The following is a 22,235-nucleotide window of genomic DNA, read 5'->3' as shown; positions in this document are numbered from 1 at the left end:
CGCTGACCGGCTGGTAAGCCTCGAGTTGAATCATGGGATACCTGACTGGGCTTTTTGAAGGTATTTTGAAGGAAAACCTGAAGATTGAAACATATATTTGAAAATCATTATGCAAGCAGTAGACACTCTAAGTGCTGCACAGCCCGTTCAGCATTATTTTAGCCCTTACACTTTTAATGGAGGGTAAGTGAACTGGAAGTATCGTCTGGAAAGTCGAGGTTTTTGAATCAGATACAAATGAGTCAGCAGAATCCATGTGGCTTTGTAAACTTAATACAAACTTCGAAATCTGCCTCGATCTGTAAACGAATTTTATTTACATGTCATATAATTTTATACTAACATCAGTTTTGTCAAATGATGACTTTTAGGTTTGCTGAATTGATTGGTGTCATTGATGTTAAGTTTGAAGGCAATTCTTGTGACATCCATATTCTCACTCCAAAGAATTTTACCTCCTTACTGGATTGTTGTTTAAAATTAATTATGTCTCTGGTTTCCCTCTCAAATACACCCACTTATAATTATGTGGATAAATGCACCTAATTAATTAGACGCATGCCCAATTATGATATCCAGCGGAAAGTGTCTCTTAAAGTCTAAGCATTTTCCACCTATTTCCAACAATGGTCAGTGTTCAGGCTAGCGTTACTTTTATGTAAGGTAAATGCAGCTGTGCATAATCTTGGGGCCCTCTGTAACATTAATTAGGGAGCTTTAGCAAGGACAACGGCGACGGCAATGAGAACGTCAGGAATTTGCATATTTAGTGGGCAAAAACAATAGCTTTGCACGCCCTGCACGTGCGTTTTTCATTTTTGTCCATTTCTTTGCCGTCGTCAGCAAGGCAACAACGTGAAATTACCAAGTTTTAAGTGTTATGGAGAACGTCAGCATCTGGAGATAAATTTTCATTTTTCTCCCCTAAATTAAGCGCCGCTCGTAACGGTTTCATTCCTGAGGGACTGAAACACCTTTGTCATATTAAAAGGCTTGGAATAGTCGCGAAGTGATCGCAATAACGTGAATTTATGTTTTTACATGACGTTCTCGTTGCCGTTCCCGTCGTCGTTGCTAAAGCTCCCTATTGTCTCTATTGGGAGACAGGAGTGATGTGTGAGAGAAGAGTTAAGGGACATTCCTGGACATATCTGAAAACAATATGCTTTCTTCAGTGCTCAGTTGGTGACCCTTATTTTCACTGGATGTCAAAATACCCACGAGGCTTTGTTAGCTAATTAAACAAACTGAAAGAGAGCCTTTTACTGCTTATTTTGAATTCAAACAAAGAAATAGCATAGCAGAAGCCATTTTACGTGCCTTATCCCTTTTACTTTGTTCATGGATGTCACTAACCTTTTGTTTTTTTGTGTATGAATGTTTCAAAGATAATCTTGATTCCATATAATTATTGTTCAGTATTCCACCTATTCTTTCTCTTTTTTGCTCTCTGTAGCACCATTCTAGCCATTGCAGGGGAAGATTTCTCGGTCATAGCTGCAGATACAAGACTGAGCCAGGGATTTTCTATTCACACAAGATTAAGTCCAAAGACTTACAAACTGTGAGTTCAAAAATCTTTGTTAACATGAGAGTCAGTTTGGTTACTTCTTCTTTTGGGAGAAGGTGAAAAATGCAGGGACTCTCTAGATTTTTTGTCACAGGTGATAAATGTAAAATCAAAAGCATGTCACCTGTCACGCATTCACGTGACATGATTTTGTCACTCATCTCCAGGTATAAACAAGGGTGTCAGTTTGGTTACTTCTTCTTTTGGGAGAAGGTGAAAAATGCATGTCACCTGTCACACATTCACGTGACATGATTTTGTCACTCATCTCCAGGCATAAACAAGAGAGTCAGTTTGGTTACTCCTTTAGTTCGGAGATGGTAAAAAACCAGGGACTCCCTAGGTTTTTTTGTTGCAGGTGATAAATGTAAAAGCCTGTCACACACTCGCATGACATGATTTTGTCACTCATCACCAGGCGTAAACAAGAGAGTCAGTTTGGTTACTCCTTTGCTTGGGAGATGGTGGAAAATGCAGGGATTCTTTAGTTTTTGTTGTTGCGGGTGATAAAATCTAATGTAAAAGCAAAAGCATGTCATCTGTCACACATTCAGCTGACATGCTGTGGTCGCACATCACTAAAAGAGAGAACAAGGTTGTCATCGCCCTTCTTTCTCAATCAATTTACCCCCTTATTTTGGTGATATTCTTCAACATAATAGAAAAGCAACAAACCCAGTTACAGCATTGCCAATGATTTGATTGTGAAAATTGATGCCATAATGTTTTTCTAAAGAGTTTCTAAAAGATAAACAGTGCAAATGTTTGATTGACTTTATCATTAATTACTGATATAACATTTCTTTTACTTATAGAACAAACTCAACAGTTCTTGGGTGTGCTGGTTTCCATGGCGATTGCCTTACTTTAACCAAAGTTATTTCTGCCAGACTTCAGGTACAAAAGGAAAGAACAATAGGTTTTGGGGAAGAGTTTGTGTTTGATTTGTCTGATGCTTCAAAGACTCACTAGTTTAAGAATGCAATGCATGTGTAATACGTGGCATGGAAGCTTTGGGCTTTCAGACTTTTAAACTCGCGTTTTGCATGTATAATAAGCTGCATTCACATGCTGAAATTTGAAGCTAGTGAGCCTTTGACGTCACTTTTCCCTGGATCCAACCCTCTGAGAACCAATCAGTCAGTTTTGAAAGTGATTGATTGCAGACCATGAAATCCAAAACATGCACTCAAAGTAAACCGGGCCTTTGGATAAAATCAAAACTCAAAATTTTACCAGTCAGGTATTAAGCAAACACACTTTCAAAATATGAAGAAAAAAAGGAAGTGAATTTTTTTTAATCACAGTGGCACTTAAGTGTTTTGACCAGCTTTAGTATTGTTTTTCACATGATTTCTGAAGTGATCATGTCCAAACACTTTAACTGGAAGTCTGCAATCAAATTATCTCATATATCTGTTTCAGATGTACGAACATGAACATGGAAGTAAAATGAGGTACTACTGCCTGACAATGTCATTTGAAATTTCTCTTTTTTTAGAATAGCGGTATAATTATGGCAAAAAGGAAAAACACTTATTTGCTATAGAATCTGTACCTTTTGTTCATTCCACAGTTGTCCTGCTATTGCTCAGATGTTGTCCACTGTTTTGTACTATCGTCGTTTTTTCCCTTATTACACATACAATATTTTGGCCGGTTTGGACAATGAAGGTAAATATTGCTTTCTATGCTTCCCCATTTTCATCTTTCATAATAAAAACCACCCGTTTACCCCCCCCTCCCCTTCCCCACTGTGATCTCCTAGATATTATCTTTTCCCCCTCTTTAAAATAGGAATAAAAACCACCCGTTTACCCCCCCCCCCTCCCCTTCCCCACTGTGATCTCCTAGATATTATCTTTTCCCCCTCTTTAAAATAGGAATACACTATGTGCCCACTACCCTTACACCTCTGTGATCCATACCAAAATCTAGCCCCCCTTCCCCCTTCAAACATACTCCACGGCCCCTGCATTTTGACCCTCTTGAGACTACAAGTGCATTATGTCTAAACTATTTTGGTGAAAATATTCCTGTGATATTACTAGGCAAAGGATGTGTGTATAGCTTTGATCCTGTGGGGTCATATGAAAGGGAGACATACCGAGCTGGAGGCTCTTCATCCGCCCTCCTGCAACCGCTACTCGACAATCAGGTAGGATCACATTTCCTGGTTACATGATGATTTTCTTGCTGGTCGTTTACCAAATCTACTGGATGCACATGTTTATTTTATAACTATAAATTTGTTTCAACTGGGTTGACATCGTTGATTGGTCAACCTTTGTAGACTTCGCTTAATCTGACGTGACAGTACTGGTTGATTCTGTAGCATAAAAATTGACTAAAATGAATACTGTAACAGCATTTTCCACAAAATTAATTTTTAATATGTGCTTAAAATTCAATTAAATATTAAAATATAATGGTATGAAACGATCTAGATACAGCATCAATAACAATAATTACAGCTATCAGCAGCACATTTCTAATTTCCGATACAACTTTTTTGCGTTCTTATGACTTTATATTCTGTCGCAAAGCTCCATGTTTTTAATTTGTTGCATATTTGTACCTGTATTTCCAGCACTCTATCAATCTAAAGTAATTTAAAATAATGGTGATTTTATTTTCAGATTGGATTCAAGAACCAACAGGGAGTGACAGAGGTTCCATTAACGAAAGACAAAGCAGTGTTCCTTGTGAAAGACGTGTTTACTGCAGCAGCTGAGCGAGACATTTACACTGGTGATGCAGTTGTCATCAGTGTTGTTACAAAAGAGGGTGTCACTGAAGAAGCGTTTCCACTCCGAAGAGATTGATTTCTCTCTATGTTAAAACGACAGCTTAGAATGTTATTGAATAAAATGTGAGCTTTAAAAGCCAAACAGAAACTCCTGGCTACTTCTTGTGTGGTGAATTTTCCTTGGCACGTACGTCCGGTTTAGGGAACCAGCGACCGAAAGTGAGATACTGCCTTTTTTAACCTGTCTTGTCACTACCACATTTATATTGCTCGGTATCTTCCCTCTGTTGCTATGGATATTATGGTCCTGGGATGTGAAATGTTTACTTCCGGTTTGCGTTCGTGGCCGAAAAAAGCCCCTAATATCTGAAGTGTGTGCTAGAGACTATATATGAAAGACAGATACATCATGTTTGAACTGCGGAATGAAGCATTTGGAGATTGCAATGCACGCTACTCAAGCAGTCACGAAAGGAAAGCCTTGAAAAATTTAGGTTTGAACGGGTTTATTACGAACTCACATAAGTGGCTTGGTGTCTTCAGTGCCAGAGCACTGCACCAGTATATCGGAGTGGTCACTTTCATAGTAACCTGCGAGCAGGCTCACTAAATTATTTTCGCCGGCGAAGCTGACGACCGCGAGCCGCCTTCGCCGGTGAGAAGAATTGGGCGAAGACCTCTCACCGGCGAAGGCGGCTCGCGGTCGCCTTTGCCGTCGAAAATAATTTAGTGAGCCTGCCCGGCTAGCAGGCTACTTTGATAGGATCGAATCCCGTTCTAGCCAGAAAAATGGCTTTCAGTTTTAATAATAATAATAATAATAATACCCGAGTACAAGAATGACCGAGCGTGCGCGTACTGGGATGTGCCAGTATTCGCTGAAAATACGGAAGTCAGGGCTAACAGAATTGATGCGAGAATTGTGGACAGAAAGGAGAAGAAGGTGATCCTTATTGAGATGAACTGCCCTTGGGTTTCCAACAGAGAACAGAAGGAACAGGAGAAAGCTGACAAGTATGCACCGTTGAGATGTGAGATGCGCCAACAGTTCCCCGGCCACACTATCACACAGCTTAATGTGATAGTTGATGTACTAGGAGGCTACTCTATGGAGACGGCGGAGAAAGTTAGGAGGTTTTTAGGTTTGGATAGAGGGAACCAGGTTTTGTTTAATATGCAGAAGGCAGTTTTATCGTACACCCTAAACATAGCAAGGTCATTCAAGGTTTCGACGGGTTATTAAGGAATGTAAACTCTTGTTCCTTTCTCAAATGTTGGTTCGTTAGTTATCACCAATTGGTTTGTAAATAGGTTTAACAGTAGGGATTGTTACACAATAGTGCCTTTTCCTACTTATATCTGTAAGCATACTTACGTACTACATACTGCATAATAATAATAATAATAATAATAATAATAATAATAATAATAATAATAATAATAATAATAATAATAATAATAATAATAATAACCTAAAGGGAAATTCTGAGAATGTGGACATTGTCCCAGTAGTCGATGGCGCTCTGGGGACTGTGTCAAAAAAACTAAAGGAATTTTGGAAAAGATTGGAATAATGAGACCAGTGGGAGTACTGCAAAAAACTGCTCTACTTGGGACGGCAAGGATTCTTAGAAGCGAGTAATAATAATAATAATTATTATTATTATTATTATTATTATTATTATTATTATTATTTCGTTCATTCACACGATATGTTGTTAACGTGGTTTGTAAACTAGGCATCAAGCCACGACCTATGGCCTTAGGTGTCTGGTGTTCTTCTCACGATTCTTGCAGTTCCCAACAAGGAGGCTTTTTGAAGTAATACCGTGCAATCTAGTCCAATTTTCTTCAACGATGTTTTCAAATTTTTGCTGAACGTCCCTAGTGCACCAATGACAATTGGTACGACAATTACTTTTCGGCAGCTCCAGATTTTCCCAATCTCTCTTTTTAATTCTTGGTATTTTTCCATTTTCTCTTGTTCTTTTTCCAGCACTCTTGTATCAAAAGGGCACGCGATATCTATCACATAACATGATCTTTCTATCTTATTATTATTATTATCATTATCATTATCATTATCATTATCATTATCATTATCATTATCATTATCATTATCATTATTATTATTATTATTATTATTATTATTATTATCGCTTAGGTTGTCCATTGGGATCTCAGCGGGAGGTGTGGTTTTGAAACTGAGGAAAGCAAAAGTGGTACGACCACAAGCCAGCTCCGGTGTTGGATCCCGAAAAATAAAAACTGCTTTGGGATTTTCATATCTAAACGAACCACCGCCTGACCTGGAACATAACAAGCCATACATTGCGCTCTTAAATATAAAATAATAGCTTGTCTTATAATCGACATTGCTTGCCCCTTCGACATCCGAATTGTTAGTATGGAGAGGGAGAAATCGACAATCATCACGATCTGAAACAAGAGAACAAAGGTATTTGGAACTGTCATCTCGATAGGTCCAGCAGGTTGTCCCAATAGTTATTGGTGCACTGGGTACAGTTTCTAGAGGTTTTGGGAAGTAGCTGTTTGGGGGATGCCCTTCAGCGTGTTTGCTTGCTAGGGACAGCAAAAATCCTGAGGAAGGTGTTGGGACACTTAAAAACACTTTGCTGGCCACAGGCTATGGCCCGATGATCCGCAGTATTTTCTGCATATGCAGTGTCGGATAATAATAATAATAATAACAATGAACTTGTAATAAAGTGCGCGTACTGTGTAGTGGATATCGCTCGCGGACTTCATCTCCGCGTTCCGGGTTCGAATGACAGTTTTCCATCCATTTGTGGTGGGTAAAATGAGTACCAGTATCACTGGGGAGAAGTCGTGCGTGTGACGGGATTGGAGTATAGTGCCCACCCCGGCTGCAGTCAGTTCAGTATAAGCTAGAGAAAAAGGAGCTTTCGGGTTGCCTTTCGCCGTGATCGGCCTACTTGTCTTGTCTTGTCTTAAGTAATGCAGCTGGCAAGTAGATCCTTACCGAAAAGTCGACTGGTTGAACTGGGCATTTTCAACGCATCTTCAGTTTATTTTCCCAAACGGTCCGAGAGGAACCACTCTAGATAAACCAGGCAAGTTTCGAATTGCCCTCCTTCTGAAGAACCCATAAAACACTATTTGTGAAACTTGTAAAGTCATATTTTATTATTAATCACTTAATAGATTTCGATCTCTTGCACTTCTCACACGTTGTTTTCCAAAGCAAACATGAATTGCAACAAACGCGATTTAATTCTTGACTACTTAATTGTTTGCATACCGATGACGAGCAAAAAGTCTTTTGAACTGTAAAATGACTTACATAACAAGCCAAAAGTATAATTGAATGTTTCATATATTATAAAAATCCCTAATTTTATTTGGAAAGGATTAATACAGGCTAAAGCCGTAAAGAGTTTTGACAAATGTTTTTGCGATTCCAGTCATACGCCGATCAATTCGAAACGTCATAATCTTGCTCGGGAATAAAATTCCCGTCCCCAGGGCAAAACCTGTTTTCACTGAAATCACTGCAACCCAAATGTAAAATTCTCAGTCTGTACACGTTGCTCCAAATCATGTTACTGTTTTGACCAGATTTGAGTTACTACACCGTTAACATTTAACAATTTGAAATCACTTAAAGTTATATTAAGCAGGATAAAAATGAAAATCTGTGAACAAAAGTTTTTACACATTCCATTTTTTTGCTTTTCAGCGCTATTCAATAGCTATTCTTAAAAGATCTGTGAAAAACTCTTTCAGTTTAATTTCCTTATAACCCGGAAGGGCCTTATTCGTGTGCCAAATCATCTACATCCCTGACGCAGAAAATGATCCCATATCCGGGAAATGGGATTTTGAAGTTTCGAATTGGTGGGCGCATAATCTTAGAGATACAAATTGTGGTTTAAGCTTAGTTATATTATTGTTAAGTTCCAATTCGGGAACTTTCATAAGTTGGGCGCTGTCGACAGAAACGCCCCTGGATTTTATCTCAGTTGGAGACAATTCAATGTACATTGACACCGATATCTTCTTGAATTTTACACGCACACGATTCACGCCTTGTTGCAAAATCAAAGACCAGCTTTCACCCCTACTCAGGTGCGAATTTAAACCAAACCAAATTTAATTTCATATTTAGAAACGCCAAGTTTGCCCAGTGGAACCTTCAGACTCGATCTTTACAGCGATACCCTTTTCAGAAGTGTTTTAAATTCTGTAGTCTTAAATGAGTTGACGCACGACTGTGGGAAGAGTCCGCTGTTCTGTCCATGAAATAAAATCCGCTCAAAGAAGACTGGGAACTGTCGGGGAGATCTTCTCTCTGTTCATAGGGAACGTATCTTCGCCTAATTAAAGAAAAATAAAATCAATACTTGAACTGACATTGGCGCCGATAGGTAAAGTAGCAAGTTGCTAAATTGACCTGAGTTTCGTAATACGGTTCCCTTTTAAGTCGGTGAGATTCCAAATTATATTTCCAATTTGATTCTGATTCTATGGTCATGTCTTCAATAATCGCATTGCCGTACTGAAACACCGGAGAGGCGTCTACGTTTGTCACTTTTGTGGGATTGCTAATCCCAAGTGTTGTTCGCAGCACATATGTGTTACACCAGGTTAAGAATTGTGGGCGGTTTCACATTGTTTTACATGATACAGCTTCCCAGGCTATCCACACGTGTACAGTTACTATCAACACATGCGCAAATGAAGAGGAAATAATACTTATCAATGACGCAGCTTGAAACTGAAACATGGCGCAACGTTCATGATACAAGAGCGATATTTATTCCCCAACTGGGATCTTACTGCGAGCTACTTAACAAAAAAATTAAAGTTTATTAGTTGTTTTAGTGGCACGCGACGCGAGGATAAACAAACACAAAATAGACAAAATGAAGCATAGACGTTGAACGTGCTTTTCTAAGATCTGAAAACAAATTGAAACAAATATTCGTTAAGCTATTGTTCGTGTTTCGCAAACGCCTCGTCAACTCTTAGGGTTCGAAAAGTCAGTCATTCTTACAGGTCGCTCATGTTTAACAACTACTCTTATATAACCACTTTATAAAAATATGAAATGGCAAAGTTCCAGCAAAATTTCATTATAAGAAGCGTATTCGCTTTTACTGATACAGAGGGCATCGTTCCATCCGGAAATGACCTGAAATGTTTCGCGGTCAAGAAACACACGCAAAAGCAGTAAATTAGTGAGATTTCAACGAGGCGACCAAAGTCTAAATGATATCCAATATTCAGGTTAGTGTGCAACTTTTGAAGCATGTGAAGATTTTTCCATTTTGGAGGGAATAGTTGTAACGATTTTAAGCAGGGTTCAGTCGATAACGATAAAAGTTCTTAAATGGAAGAACTGCGACTAATTCTCTCCTTTCACTACGCAGTTGTCTTAAACTACTTGTCTTTCACTACGCAGTTGTCTCTGTCTTATTTTCCTAAATTTCAGAGATTTATAAGATATATTTTCATTAGGATCAGGGCCATGTGTTTTACTTTGATTTTTTAACAAAATAACCGCACCCTTTTTCCCTGGAAACTGTACGTGAAAACACGAGGGCAGGATACGATTCATTGTGCTTCCGGCGAGACTAGACAAAGAAAACTCGGTAACTATTCCGCTAATATAGAAAGAAAAGTTGTAAAGAGACTATGTGGCGCCCTAATTGTAATCCGCCTTCCAGTTTTTCAACGAGACGTCCAGCTTTGCAGTGAGGCCTGTACAAAAGCACTATTTTATAACGTATAGAAACTCTAAGAAACAGAAACTATAACCTCCAAAGTTTTACGGAAAAAAAGTATAAGGAACTTGTTGTTTTGAAGTAGTGCCGTGATAAACGAAAGCAGATACATCAATTTTTGGGGGGCGTTCCATCGAGGAAAATGAATTTTTTAGATGACATTATTCCCAGGAAGCTTTGTTCAAAGCGAAATAAACAATCCCTGTAAGTTCGTTAGCAACAAATTTTCATTGTTCGAAAACGACGAATGTTATCTGAGTATTGCAGAGATCTACGAATACTAAAAGGAACGATGATAAAAAGATTAAATAAAAATGTGAACATCTTCTTAAATGGATTTGTTTAAAACTTGTCATTTTTTAATTAGGCAGAATAAGGGGGAGAGAGTTCCATATTTCAAAGAAAGTGAAACCAAAGGAGAAATTCGAGGACTGTGAAAAACCTTCAACTGAAATCGGTAGATTGCCAAAAGAAACTTTCCACCTGCCTTATGTATCGTGCATAGGGAAGGTTTGACGTCACTGGTTCAAAGCGGAATAGCGAATGTAACTCAGTACCTTACGAATTTGTCCGGATGGGCATCAAAATATCTGTACTTGTCAACAGTGTTGACGTGCGAACGTAAATCTATCGTGCATGGATTCTTGTAGCCCTCCAACTCTATGTATTGGTGCCCGAAAAGCACACAAAACGTGAAAAACTAAATTGGAGCAGAAAAATTACCGCAATATGTTTACAATACTTGACTCAAGTCTAAACACAGCCTCTAAATACTTCTCAGAATACGAATGGTTACTTTAGTAATTGCTCCCGGCCTGTCTGCGGTGCAAAAGTTGAACTCGTGCTGTTCTTATCTCCTAAATATACAAAACCTTTTTTTATTGATCCCTTTGTTGCCTAGAGAAATTGAGGCCATTATCCGCTCGTAACACCAATTAAATCAATGTTTCGTTTTTCTTTCTTTTCGAGGTCGGAAGAATCATTAACAGCTTGAGATAGATTTTAATTGGCTCGTTTATCGGCATGGCACGCGACACGAGGAAAAGCTAATGAAAGTTTATTGTGTTGAAAAAATATTAATGTACAGATTATGTCTTAACTCTAACTTTTACTTTTTATTCTAGAAATGAGTCAGATTACACAATAACTATGAACCTCCACTATCTTTTGTGAAAGGAAAGTTACAACCAATAAAAATGCTAGGAAAATAGCATAGATTTTCTATAAGATATATTGGATTAACTGAGCCTAAATATCAGTTGAATTTCTTTCGCCGCAACGATTTCTATTTCTTCTCTTTCTTTTTCTACTTATTCATTAAGTCTCTTCTGAGCATTTTATCCTAATTTCCTTTTGTCCTTTACAGAGAACTTGAAATAAAAGCTCTTGTCCGGCTCGCGACACGCGGTGCTCACAAAAAGCTTTGATAGTAAAAATAACTTTAAGGTACGATTTAACTGTAAACTTAGCAGGCGTATAAATAGTCTTTTTATCACAATTTTTGCCTCGCAATAACAATAGTGGGAAAATGAAAAAAAAGCGGCTTTCTGTTTGAATTCATGAAGGAAACCACGAACGTATAAAAAATATATATATATATTTTTGGTTATCACGAGCTTTACGAGTTAACAAACTCTGCTCCTGTATATATTACGTTTTTATCATTGGTCGGAGTATTTCACATATCCCCACGATTTTATAGCACGAGAAAAAGGGACATACTCTGCTTAAAGCCTTATGAACGCCTTACCATTACTGACCAGAAAGAGGTATAAATGAGGGATCGATGACGGTGGACGAAATGATACACGCGGGATCTACATGAGCACCGTAGGTTTTTTATAGCATCATGTAGAAGTTCATTCGTATTTTACAAATGGTTAGGTCGGCTAATTTGCGAAAAGGTTCCAAAATGTTTATGAGAAGATGTTCACAATAATATTATAGGACAATGCCCACGTGGCCAATGAGTGTAAATTTCAATAGGTTATAGCGTAGGTTCTTCAATGAACTTGGGCCCTGAACGGCGATGAAACAGTAAACGAAACTGTTCTAAACGCTCGTCATGAAGTTGTAACAATTAAGACACATTCTGGACGATGTGAACTAACAAAATCGATGGTGTTTTGTGAATCTTTGCTGCAGAATGGATATTTTTCATCATTGTGGAATCGCAGGGGCAGAAAAAACCACCTCAGGGCACATCGAGCCGCCGAAAGAATAAAAAAAAAGAACTAAATTAACTTCCAGTGTCATTTTTTTCTGTAACACCTCTTTAAGAGCATTTGATATAAATATGATCATTAATTAGCCGGCTTTGTGTCTTGCATGAGGGTCAAAAAATTATTATTGACCTAAAAAGAGCTCTTCTTGTGGCTGTTCACAAATTATTTTGAAGCAATGAGTGAATGAATAATGCCGCTGTCATGGGCCGTTTTATACTAGAGACGCATAATCGGTCCAGACGAATTATGCGTCGCTCGTGTTATCCGTCTAGTGTAAAGATGTGTATCCACTTTAGTGCGCCTTCGAAGACGCACTGAAGTGGATACTTCGTCCAGATACATAATGCGTCTTTTGCCCGTCTTTATACCAGACGAATTTAACACACACAGAAAAAATGTTTCCCAAGTTCGTCCCAGACGAATTATGTGTCTCTGGTATAAAAAACGGCCATTCTTGCATCATTTCCTGAAAGACTTTTAGACGGACGCAGCCGATGAGGTGAGACAATTTAAATTATAAGGGCTGTTATAATTAATTAACCAACTCTATGAATACTCTAATATCGATATTATTGTGTAGTAAGATTGCTCAAGGATTCTGACTTCAATCGATTGCAAAGACATCCAATGAAACACATCAGAGCTTCTTTTTTTTTTTGTTCAGTGCTTTAAAAGCATCAATTTTCTTGGTACTTGTTCACAATAAAGTTAAAAAAACTACATGCATTAGTTACTTCTTGTCGATTTGCATGACTAACAAACACGAACAAAGCTAAGCGTTGACAATATGACCAAATTTAATTGAGTGCTGTTTTGAAAAGATTTCCTCTAAATGAAATACGATTCCTGTCAGTTCTTAAAAGTGTCAAGTTGACGTTATATTCAAGTGGTCGTGGATACAAATAGGCTATCTGTGGGCGTTAACCCAGTCAGTATTGGGTTATTTATGCACTTTCCGTGAAGACTAGCCGATGATACACGGTTCAACATTTGTTGATCAACAAATTTTGAACAGTGTGTTGCGTCATGTTGAATGTTGAAATATGCCATTCAACACGTTGAATGTTGTTGAACGATGTTGAACGAAAACAGAGACCAGCTCTGTTCCGTTCAACACGTTTGTGCAACATTGTTCAACATTTGTTGAGCAACAAATGTTGCAAGATGTTGAACCGCCGGGGTGTATCATCGGCTTAACGGTGTTGTTATTTCGATTGTACGCTAAACCCTGAACGTGCAATACTCCACTGCATAAGGCGTCCGTTGTTTAAAAGGTGGATAATGCTATCCACCGCCGTATAAATCAGTATCCAAGGGATTAAACACTAGCAAAACCAACTGAGGTATCCAGTGGATAGCGCTTTCCACCCTTCCAACAAGTGGGGCCAGATTGTTAGACTTAAGCGGAACCAAAGAGTCTCCCTTCCCTTTATCTCTCTATTTTAAGTCGAGATATGTGCCCGGCCCCATTTTTAAGCCGCAACATCGCTAACTCTTCTGTGTTTAATGCATTGTAATTATCTTAAAAAGCGGAATGACCTCGTTAGATGGAGATAGTGACGACTGATAAAGCTCTTAACTGTAAATACTAATGGCATAACCGTTTATTTTGCTTAATTTGCGTCCTTAACCATGAAGTGTGATATGGATCAATTTAGGTCCAACTGATTTCTCTCTTAACAGTGTTATCGATGAATTCGATTTAACAATTCTGAAGATTTATACAAGTACTGAATTATTTGTGTGCATATTTCAAGAAAAATAAACATATTTGTCCTTGAATTTACGATCTTGTAATAAATTACATAAAATTAGTCTAAGGAGCTCGAGTGCAAATGTCAACCTATCGTACCATCAGCATCTGGCTTTGAAAAAGTAACTTTATCTCAGCAGAAGTCATGAAATATTAAGCTTATACTGACCTTGATCCTTTGTCTCTGAACCCTTTGGCGAAGGGATTATGGTCGATCTTCATCTGAATTAACTGAAAGAAAGAAAGCAACTTTAACATGATGAAACCTCCAACGACGAGGCTTTGGTTAATTCTATTTCTCTCTTTTCTTTCCTCTATTCCTATTCCTGTATTCCACATTCGTTTCGACAAATTACCACAGCCAGGACGTACGTACTCGGTTAGATTCTCTTCTTGACTTACATTTGATTCACTATACATGATACAAGTTTACGGTAAGGCCGGACATAAAACGAGCTACCAGTACAACAGACCCCAATGTTTATGATTGGATCTTTCATCCACTGCCGAGTCAAACGAGCTAGTACTTTCATAGATCTTAAATGTGGCTCTGTATTCTATAATTGCTCCAAAAGTAATATTGAAATTAACAAAACGAAGAAAACCCACTTGGACGGAAGAAACGTGAAATTGGAAACCTTAAAACCAGTGGGCTCTTTTCAAAGCACGCCGAAGTCAAAGTCTAGACCTCCAAAGATAACTGAGTCCAGTTGGTTGTTAGAGGTGTACTAAGCTGAGTTCCGACCACTAACACTTATTTAACCAGTTCCACGCAAAACTAAAACTGCATGATGGAATTGCATGTTTGGTACCTCTTCGTTTTGGTAAGTGGTGACGGCGATGAAGGCTGTCTCAGGAAACACATACGTTGAACACGACACTTTGACGCCTTCCTCTGTCTCTTCAACGACGTGGATCCTCGGCTGGTATTTTCTGTTTGGGCTTAAATGAAGCTATGAGGCAAAGAGAGATACGAACTTAGTACTGGCTGTTATGCAATTGAATTTCTCACGGCATTCAGTTTTTAAGACGTATTTCAAACTAGTGCATATGTTGCCATTATTAGCCTCAGTTCCACAAGGCAATGCAGCTGCTGTTACACTTACCCTGTTCAGCTCGGCGAGTTGTATGGAAGTATAAGCCTATACAACCTTTACCAAAATTTCAGTTGTCGTTGCAATGTTATTCTCAAGCTGCGGTTTTATGTTTTTTTTATAGCTCCGCCGACTCAATTTAGTGTGTTTTGGATACGTTTCAATATTGAAAGAGAGAGCCATAACAAATACAAAAATATTCAAAATCAGGCCGATAAAATACTCAAATGACAAGCACTTGAAACAAGAACTTTTCAAAGTTGTTACCATTGTGTTTAAGGTTTATACTCGCTCTTTCTCAATGACGTTTAACAAATTCCAACTGAAATTGCTAAATTAACTTTTCGCCTTGACTAAGAAAGTCACTTTTGGCTTTTCTTACTCTACATGTTGTTTTTTACTTCCAAATGTCAAAAATTTTCTTTCGAACCTTAATTTCTCCACTGAATTGGTTTATCAGTCTATGAAGGTCTTTTCGGGCAGAACGTTACATTGTAATACAAAGTTAACTTCTGAGACACGAGGCACAGCGTAAAGACAAAGACAATGAGAACGATTATGAATAAATTATAAGCTCTGTCAGCGAGAAAATCACAAAACTCGCCAACTCGGTATAGCAAAAATGTTCCGCAATTCTCGATGACACCTATTGTGGCTTTCATTGCACAGAGAAATCATCTCAAAAAAGCCGAGAAAGATTTGATTTCCTTAATTTTCTCGGTTTTTGGAAAGAAAAACAGCTGGGATTGAAGACGCAAATTCATCGAGTTGGTTGCCCGACTTGGCGATGCCAAACGACTCATGCGCAGTGAAAGTCTTTTTTTCTTACATGAGAACGAATAGCTATATTGACGCGTTCAACATGAATTCGATGTCTTTATCTTAAGCTCTCATTTAACAAAAACTCTTAGTTAGAATAATTGATTTCTTAAGAATATCTTTAACTATCGCATAATATTAAATGTCCAGTTTATAAACATCATACATTAGATCTTACCTCGCCATCTTTGAACTGACCGACTCGCCGGTTCGTTAACCGAACCTTCTTAAAGTCGACTCCGTTCTTCATCCAGTACAATCCAGTATGGGCGACCTCGTCAGCTTGGTAGGACTGGATGTAAGGCAAAGCGTGCATCTCGCTGGCCAAACCGTTGACCTGCCACATATTGTTAACAAACGTGTACGCATAACCGTCGATAGGAACGATGTCGACGTGGATAGAATAGTAGCGTCTAGGATCCATTCCAAGGAACGACAAGGCAAGAGTTGGGAACATTCGTCTGCAAGACATGAATTGGAGTTGTCATGAATCCGTTGATATGTACATGATTAAATACACCGTCAGTTTGGTGGAATCTGTGCCTCAATAAACACTTTTTTAAAAAGTTTGTTCATCGCAATAGTAGCACTGAGACAGGTGCACGGAAATACAATCATTTGCTTACTTGATAAAAGCCCTCTGCCGATTGGGAAATAAACATCGAATGTAGCCCCAACACGCCTATAGATTCTCCGCTCCAAGGTAACTCTTTAATGTCGGTTGTCCTTGCAAATAGTAGCTGAATATTACACGTGAACTTAAGGCGTGTTGTAAAACAAAGCTTTCATAGAAATGAGGTAATATAGCGGTGGGCACATGCTAGGTGATGATCCATGTGCATATGTCCAAATCATCTCCTCTCTCATTAGCGGGAAGCAAAACATCGCTCATTGATTGCAAAACGCCGTTCATTATTGTGAGATCCGCGAACAAAGAGACACACCCAAAGGTGCGGAGGCACGTGCAAAATACAAACCCTAAAGTGGTTGTTTACTTTTGCTTATCCCATATGCCTTTCCGCTTTTGTGGTTTTGGTGCTATCTGTATTCCTTTCCCCTCCTACGCTGCGCTGATTCGCAGGATCACGAAGCCGAGAACAAACATAGTTTGTCTCGCAAAACATCTTATCGAATCCAAAATATTATCACTAACATTCTTACAGTAGCAGACTACGGTTTCTTAAGTGCTCAGTTTTGAGGCTAGAACACCATAAAGTAAATAATAAGTCTAAAAAAAGGTTAATAGTGACTTTGGCTTAAATAAAGGAATTTACTACAAACTATCCAATGTGACGATTCTAAGTATTTCTTGCATGCGTTCCCAAATCGACAGAGTGATTCCCTTTCTTGAGGTCAACGAGGACTCGAAACTTTAAAAGACACTGAACTCTCAATCATTCGTATCTCTGATCTTCATTCAATATAAACCTATCTGTTTTTTTTTTTTTATACACCAAGGCATAGTGGTTTGTACTTCCGATCCGGCCTTTACACGATTTAAACTCTTATTTGAATTTGATTGGTCAACGGACCATTCAGGAGTATTGTGTAGCTTATGCGCGATATTTCTGTGCTCGGTAAGATAAGCAATCAAACGCTCTTTGTGCCCACATGTGAATAATACTTATCTTCATTATATCTCGCATTTTTTTGCATATTAAAAGTGACTAGCTTGAATTTTAATAACACCACACCTGGATCTGATAAAAGAAACTTCTCAGATCCTTGAGATATGTCAGGTCCTGGTAAAGTCTTTGGTTTAGACGGTATCGAAACGTATCATTAGTATTTTTTAAAACCATTGCTCGAGGTTAATGGCGAGGCCCTTTGCGAAGCTAAACCGTTTCTATCTTTTCTACAAAACAAGGTTTAAATTGCCTACTGTTAATAAACCGTCATTTTTGTTTTAGAAAACAGAAATTATTTTTCACTGATGAAGAGTGAAATCTTATTAATGTATTCACACCACTATTTCATTTAATGACCTCTTAAATGAGTTACTTAAAAAGCAAACTTTGCACAGCAAAAGTTAAGATTTTTGCACACAAAATCCCTTTTTGAACAGATCGGTTTCGTCATATCGAGGGGCAGTAGATACAATAGTCAGGGCTCAATTTCATCCACACTCACAGAAAACAATTACCTTGAAGTAAAAACTTGGTATCAAAGGCACATGCACAGAAGAAAACTAAGCAAATGAAAAGAAGTCCAAAAGATATGTTTTTTGTTTCTTACACATGGTAACATCATTTTAAAAAAAACATATACAACTACAGTGGCACGCGACCGACCGCATTCTTTACCTTCATAAGCACGCGCAAAGAAACTTGAAAGCTGACGTCATTAATCTGCGAGAAATGGCAGAATGTAACTTAGGAGCTAAACGAGATATATTATTTTTTGTACCTTGGGTAACGAATTAGCTGGGTCGGATGTTTTGAGCAATTATCGAAACGCGAATTAAGAAAACCAAGCTACCCGCAGGGAAAATAATCGTTCTCTAAATTAAATGCTAAAAGACAATTATTCGTCAAGAAAGTCGGGCTACTTTCAAAGACAAGCAAGGCCAATTTGAACATTGTGGAATTTTTCTTATAGTCACATGAAGATCCGTGTGATTGTTGGCCTCCTTTGTGGATTGTGCTCTTTCTTTGAAGTGAATGTTGCTAATTCAAGGAGTAAGGTTGTTTCTCGCGAGTGGTTAAAGAATTTACACCAAAACCACCGAACTTTTGTTCGCAGTAGAAGCCACTTCTTGAAAGACGTCTATTCACCGAAGAAATCGTGAACAAAAAGTCTCTGAATTACACAATCTCCTAACTTGAATTTAAACTTTGTTTCTTCATGGATTATTCAGTCACTCGTGGCGGAATGCCTTTCCAACCTAACAACAGTTTATTTCCCATAATTTGGATAATTTTCACGAGGCTATTTCAAGCAACATACACTAAAGACTCTTGGCAGATTCTTTTGCCAATAACAAGTGGCTAATAAAATGAGTTCGGAGTGACTTTTAAGAGAGTCACACTTCAAGAGGGCTGCCACTTGAACATGTTTGTAATAGAAGAAAGAAGGAATAATGGAGTAATTTTTTACTAAGTTAAACACGTGAGCGTTTTGGGCTAAAGCAACTTAATATTTCTCACCTTCCCGTGCGGGTAATCACCATTTCTGTGCCACAGGCGTAGAATTTCCACCAAAGGTCGCTTTGCTGCATCGCCACTTGAACCTCGCGTTGAATGTCCGACAACCTCATATGCGGCGCGAATAACGAAGAAGAGTTTTTTGAAGATTCTATATTGCTAACCAGATCGCAACAAGCCGCAAACTGCTGCAGGGGATCAAACGCCGTACCATGTCTTGTAGCTCCCGCATTTGTAACACCTTCTGCGCAACTGTTTCCTCGGGAATGATCGGTGTTTAAGATGTTTTGGATTGTGTAGTCTTCGCAGGTCTCTCGCGAAAGAGTGCGCAATTTGAGTTTATTGGATATCTGATCTTCATGCTTTCTCGTCCAAGTGTTTTCTCTCTCCTTACGGCCTATTAAAGTCGAATCGAACTCACTCGTCTTGGGGTTCTGATTGATATCCTTGGTCAGCAAGTTGGCAATGGAGAAAGCTGCAGCTTTGGGCGAGAGATTTTCACTATCGTCTCCTTGCAAGCTCATTATTTTGTCCGCGTTCAGCGTCAGTTGTTTAACTATTATACGTGCTTCGACTTCAGAAGATACAGCCACGACTGATTTGGCAACAAGTATCACCTTTTACCGCGCTCGGTTCAACACTGGCACAAAGAATGAAATCTAGTTGCTTTTGTGAGACGTGTAAATTGATTGGCTACTCGCATAAACAATTTGTCCTTATATAAATCTACTTTGAAGTGAGAAAGGTGTCATCCTAAAAATTTGCACTGGGAGTTAATTGTTAGGGAATTCTCTATTTTAAGCTCCGTGATTGGGTGTTCCGGCTTCACGGGCTCTAGGGAATATGAGAAACAAAAATTTCCGTCGTATCGGCAGGTGTAAAGCGTTAGGTTTTTAGGTTTTGTCCCTTATCACCTAAGATTTATACTAACCAATTAAAGGTTTTTCAGACTGGTTGATGACGCAGCTGATACAGCTCAGATAAAAAAACTACAACAAAGGACTGATGTGGCCGCAAAAGTTAGTGAAGCCGACTACATTATTAACGCAAATGGTTCTGTGGGGAACACTTCTTGCATGACGAAAGGACATAAAATAATACAATGAATGAAAGTTGTTGCACATTAACTTTTGACACCTTTCGGCTTACTTACTGCTACCGAATTTTATTGTTTAATTTTAAAGCTTAAGTGGACACTAACTCTCATGAAAATGTCCTTGCCGACTTTCTAAGTGAATTGGCAAATAAAAATTGACATTTTCCCTGCATTGCGTTCATCAGCAATATGGATATTTGGTTCAGACATAACTTTATATCGACTTTACACTTGTTTTGAAACAATTATTGGTCACACTCAATCCACGTCGCAAGGAAATTAAAAAGAAAATGATCTTATTATTCAACAAAGTTCGTTTTCGTGTTTTAGCTTTGAAATTGAAAACTCCTCTAATATGATGATATCTTGAGAATCATCGCAAATAACTCTGATAGAGCGTGTTCTCGTTTTAAAATCGGTTGATGAATCCGACCCGATGCTATACTCGGAGTACATGCAAAGACTGAATAACCACACATCTCTTTCGCTTGTTAGATCATTATTTTAATAAGACACGCGAAAGTTATAATCAGGTAAACGAATTGAAAACAATTCGTGTGTTAATAAATCAACCCTTGGGACTTCAGAAAGGTGTGTAACAAGATGCGAAAAATTATAATTATAACCCAACAATGTGAAATTAATCGCGAGGAACAAAAAATAGATATAACAAAGTCATAAAATATGCTCAGTGTCCTACTCGGTTCGCGCTCATGGTTTAGTTTGCCTGGGAAAATTTAAGTGGTGGTGTCTTACAGGCTCTGAGCGAAATCACAAAAAAACTCAACTTTCCCCTCGAATTTGAAGAAATCAGTAGATGTAAATTGATGTCGGATATCAATATTGTCGTCGTTCTGCTATCAAACATTTACGTAAGCGGCCGGTTTTAGAAAGCTGCTTGGTATACATTGATCGCTTGCCACACTAGAAAACTTGTGCATAAACGCAAGAAATTCTTTCCATGCGTCCTCGCATTTTTTCGCAAGGGTATGCAAATGCGACTTCCATTTCATGTGACAACAAACAAGCAAAAAAAAAAAAAAAAAAAAAGCAAGTGTCTCTTTGAAATGCGGAGGTCTGTTTGAGGATCCACTACGCACTGAGAGGTCTGCGAAAAGGCTTTGCATTGGGTTCTTCGGAGCAAGAGCAAGCTATTTAAAGGAAACCTCCACTAAAACAACAAAATAACTTTAAACCACAGAACATAATGTTTACAGTTGGAATTGCTCAATCTTTTTCCAATGAAAGCGTTTGTATTCGAGAAAAATAAATTCCAAAAATGCTTATTTTGGATTTCAAATTTCCCGGGCGCCGCCATCTTGAATAATTGTGACGTAACTTGGTTGCCCTATTGTTCCAGAACAATCGCTCTTTGTATCAGAACAATAAAGCAACCAAGTTACGTCACAATTATTCAAGATGGCGGCGCCCGGGAAATTTGAAAGCCAAAATAAGCGTTTTTGGAATTTATTTTTCTCGAATACAAACGCTTTCATTGGAAAAAGATTGAGCAATTCCAATTGTAAACATTATGCTCTGTAGTTTAAAGTTATTTTGTTGTTTTAGTGGAGGTTCCCTTTAAGTTATTTAAGCTATTTAAGTTTAGGATTAATCCATCCAGAATGAGAATCCGGTAATAATCGAGAAGACATTAGAAATAAAACGGTGTTGCCCGGCGTCCATTATGTGTTGCCCATTCTTGTGCAGCTATTTTTCTTATTAGACGTGATTAAAGCGTTTTGTATTTCCCGGGAAGCCCCAAAAAACATGCGTTAAAATGCCTGAGCTTGGGAGACCTGTGTTCGGAATGGAGAGGGCCTGGTGTAACCTGCCAGGTGATTGAAACAAAATGGCGGCTATTAATGCAAGAAATGACCGAATGTGGACAGTTTTGTTTAAATCTTGGAGACGTTCGTGGGGAAGACGCTTTGTTTCAGCAGGCAAGCTTGAAAATACCTTTCCTTTTTTTATGCTGATAAGATCTAGTACCGTTTTAAATATGAAGGAGTATGATTTTA

General features: G+C 38.3%; 3 protein-coding genes across 3 annotated transcripts in view; 2 read left to right on the top strand and 1 right to left on the bottom strand.

Moving 5' to 3' along the window:
• Window positions 1-35: 35 nt before the first annotated feature.
• On the top strand, window positions 36-4,467 carry LOC138024445 (proteasome subunit beta type-1-like). The gene is made up of 7 exons (XM_068871653.1): window positions 36-183; window positions 1,457-1,564; window positions 2,386-2,467; window positions 2,996-3,027; window positions 3,147-3,244; window positions 3,622-3,728; window positions 4,210-4,467. Exons 1-7 carry the CDS (start codon window positions 110-112, stop codon window positions 4,393-4,395), a joined length of 687 nt encoding a protein of 228 aa, XP_068727754.1. The 5' UTR covers window positions 36-109; the 3' UTR covers window positions 4,396-4,467.
• Window positions 4,468-7,512: 3,045 nt separating this feature from the next.
• Window positions 7,513-19,736, bottom strand: LOC138024425 (T-box transcription factor TBX5-A-like). Its single transcript, XM_068871631.1, has 5 exons — window positions 19,125-19,736; window positions 16,157-16,439; window positions 14,878-15,018; window positions 14,235-14,296; window positions 7,513-8,677 (listed from the first exon to the last, which is right to left on the bottom strand). The coding sequence occupies exons 1-5, from the start codon at window positions 19,643-19,645 to the stop codon at window positions 8,527-8,529; spliced, it is 1,158 nt and encodes a 385-aa protein (XP_068727732.1). The 5' UTR covers window positions 19,646-19,736; the 3' UTR covers window positions 7,513-8,526.
• A 2,312-nt stretch (window positions 19,737-22,048) lies between these two features.
• The window catches only part of LOC138024435 (ubiquinone biosynthesis protein COQ4 homolog, mitochondrial-like), a 14,323-nt gene continuing 14,136 nt past the window's right edge, over window positions 22,049-22,235 (top strand). Inside the window, exon 1 of the mRNA XM_068871643.1 lies at window positions 22,049-22,157. Coding sequence (XP_068727744.1) covers window positions 22,067-22,157 — 91 coding nt within the window. The 5' untranslated portion in view covers window positions 22,049-22,066. The remainder of the gene's footprint in view (window positions 22,158-22,235) is intronic.

This window comes from Montipora capricornis, chromosome 2 (genome assembly GCF_036669925.1).
Source record: "Montipora capricornis isolate CH-2021 chromosome 2, ASM3666992v2, whole genome shotgun sequence".
Lineage (NCBI taxonomy): Eukaryota > Metazoa > Cnidaria > Anthozoa > Scleractinia > Acroporidae > Montipora > Montipora capricornis.
The sequence above is the reverse complement of the archived record's forward strand: the minus strand, read 5'-3'. Positions and strand labels throughout refer to the sequence as shown.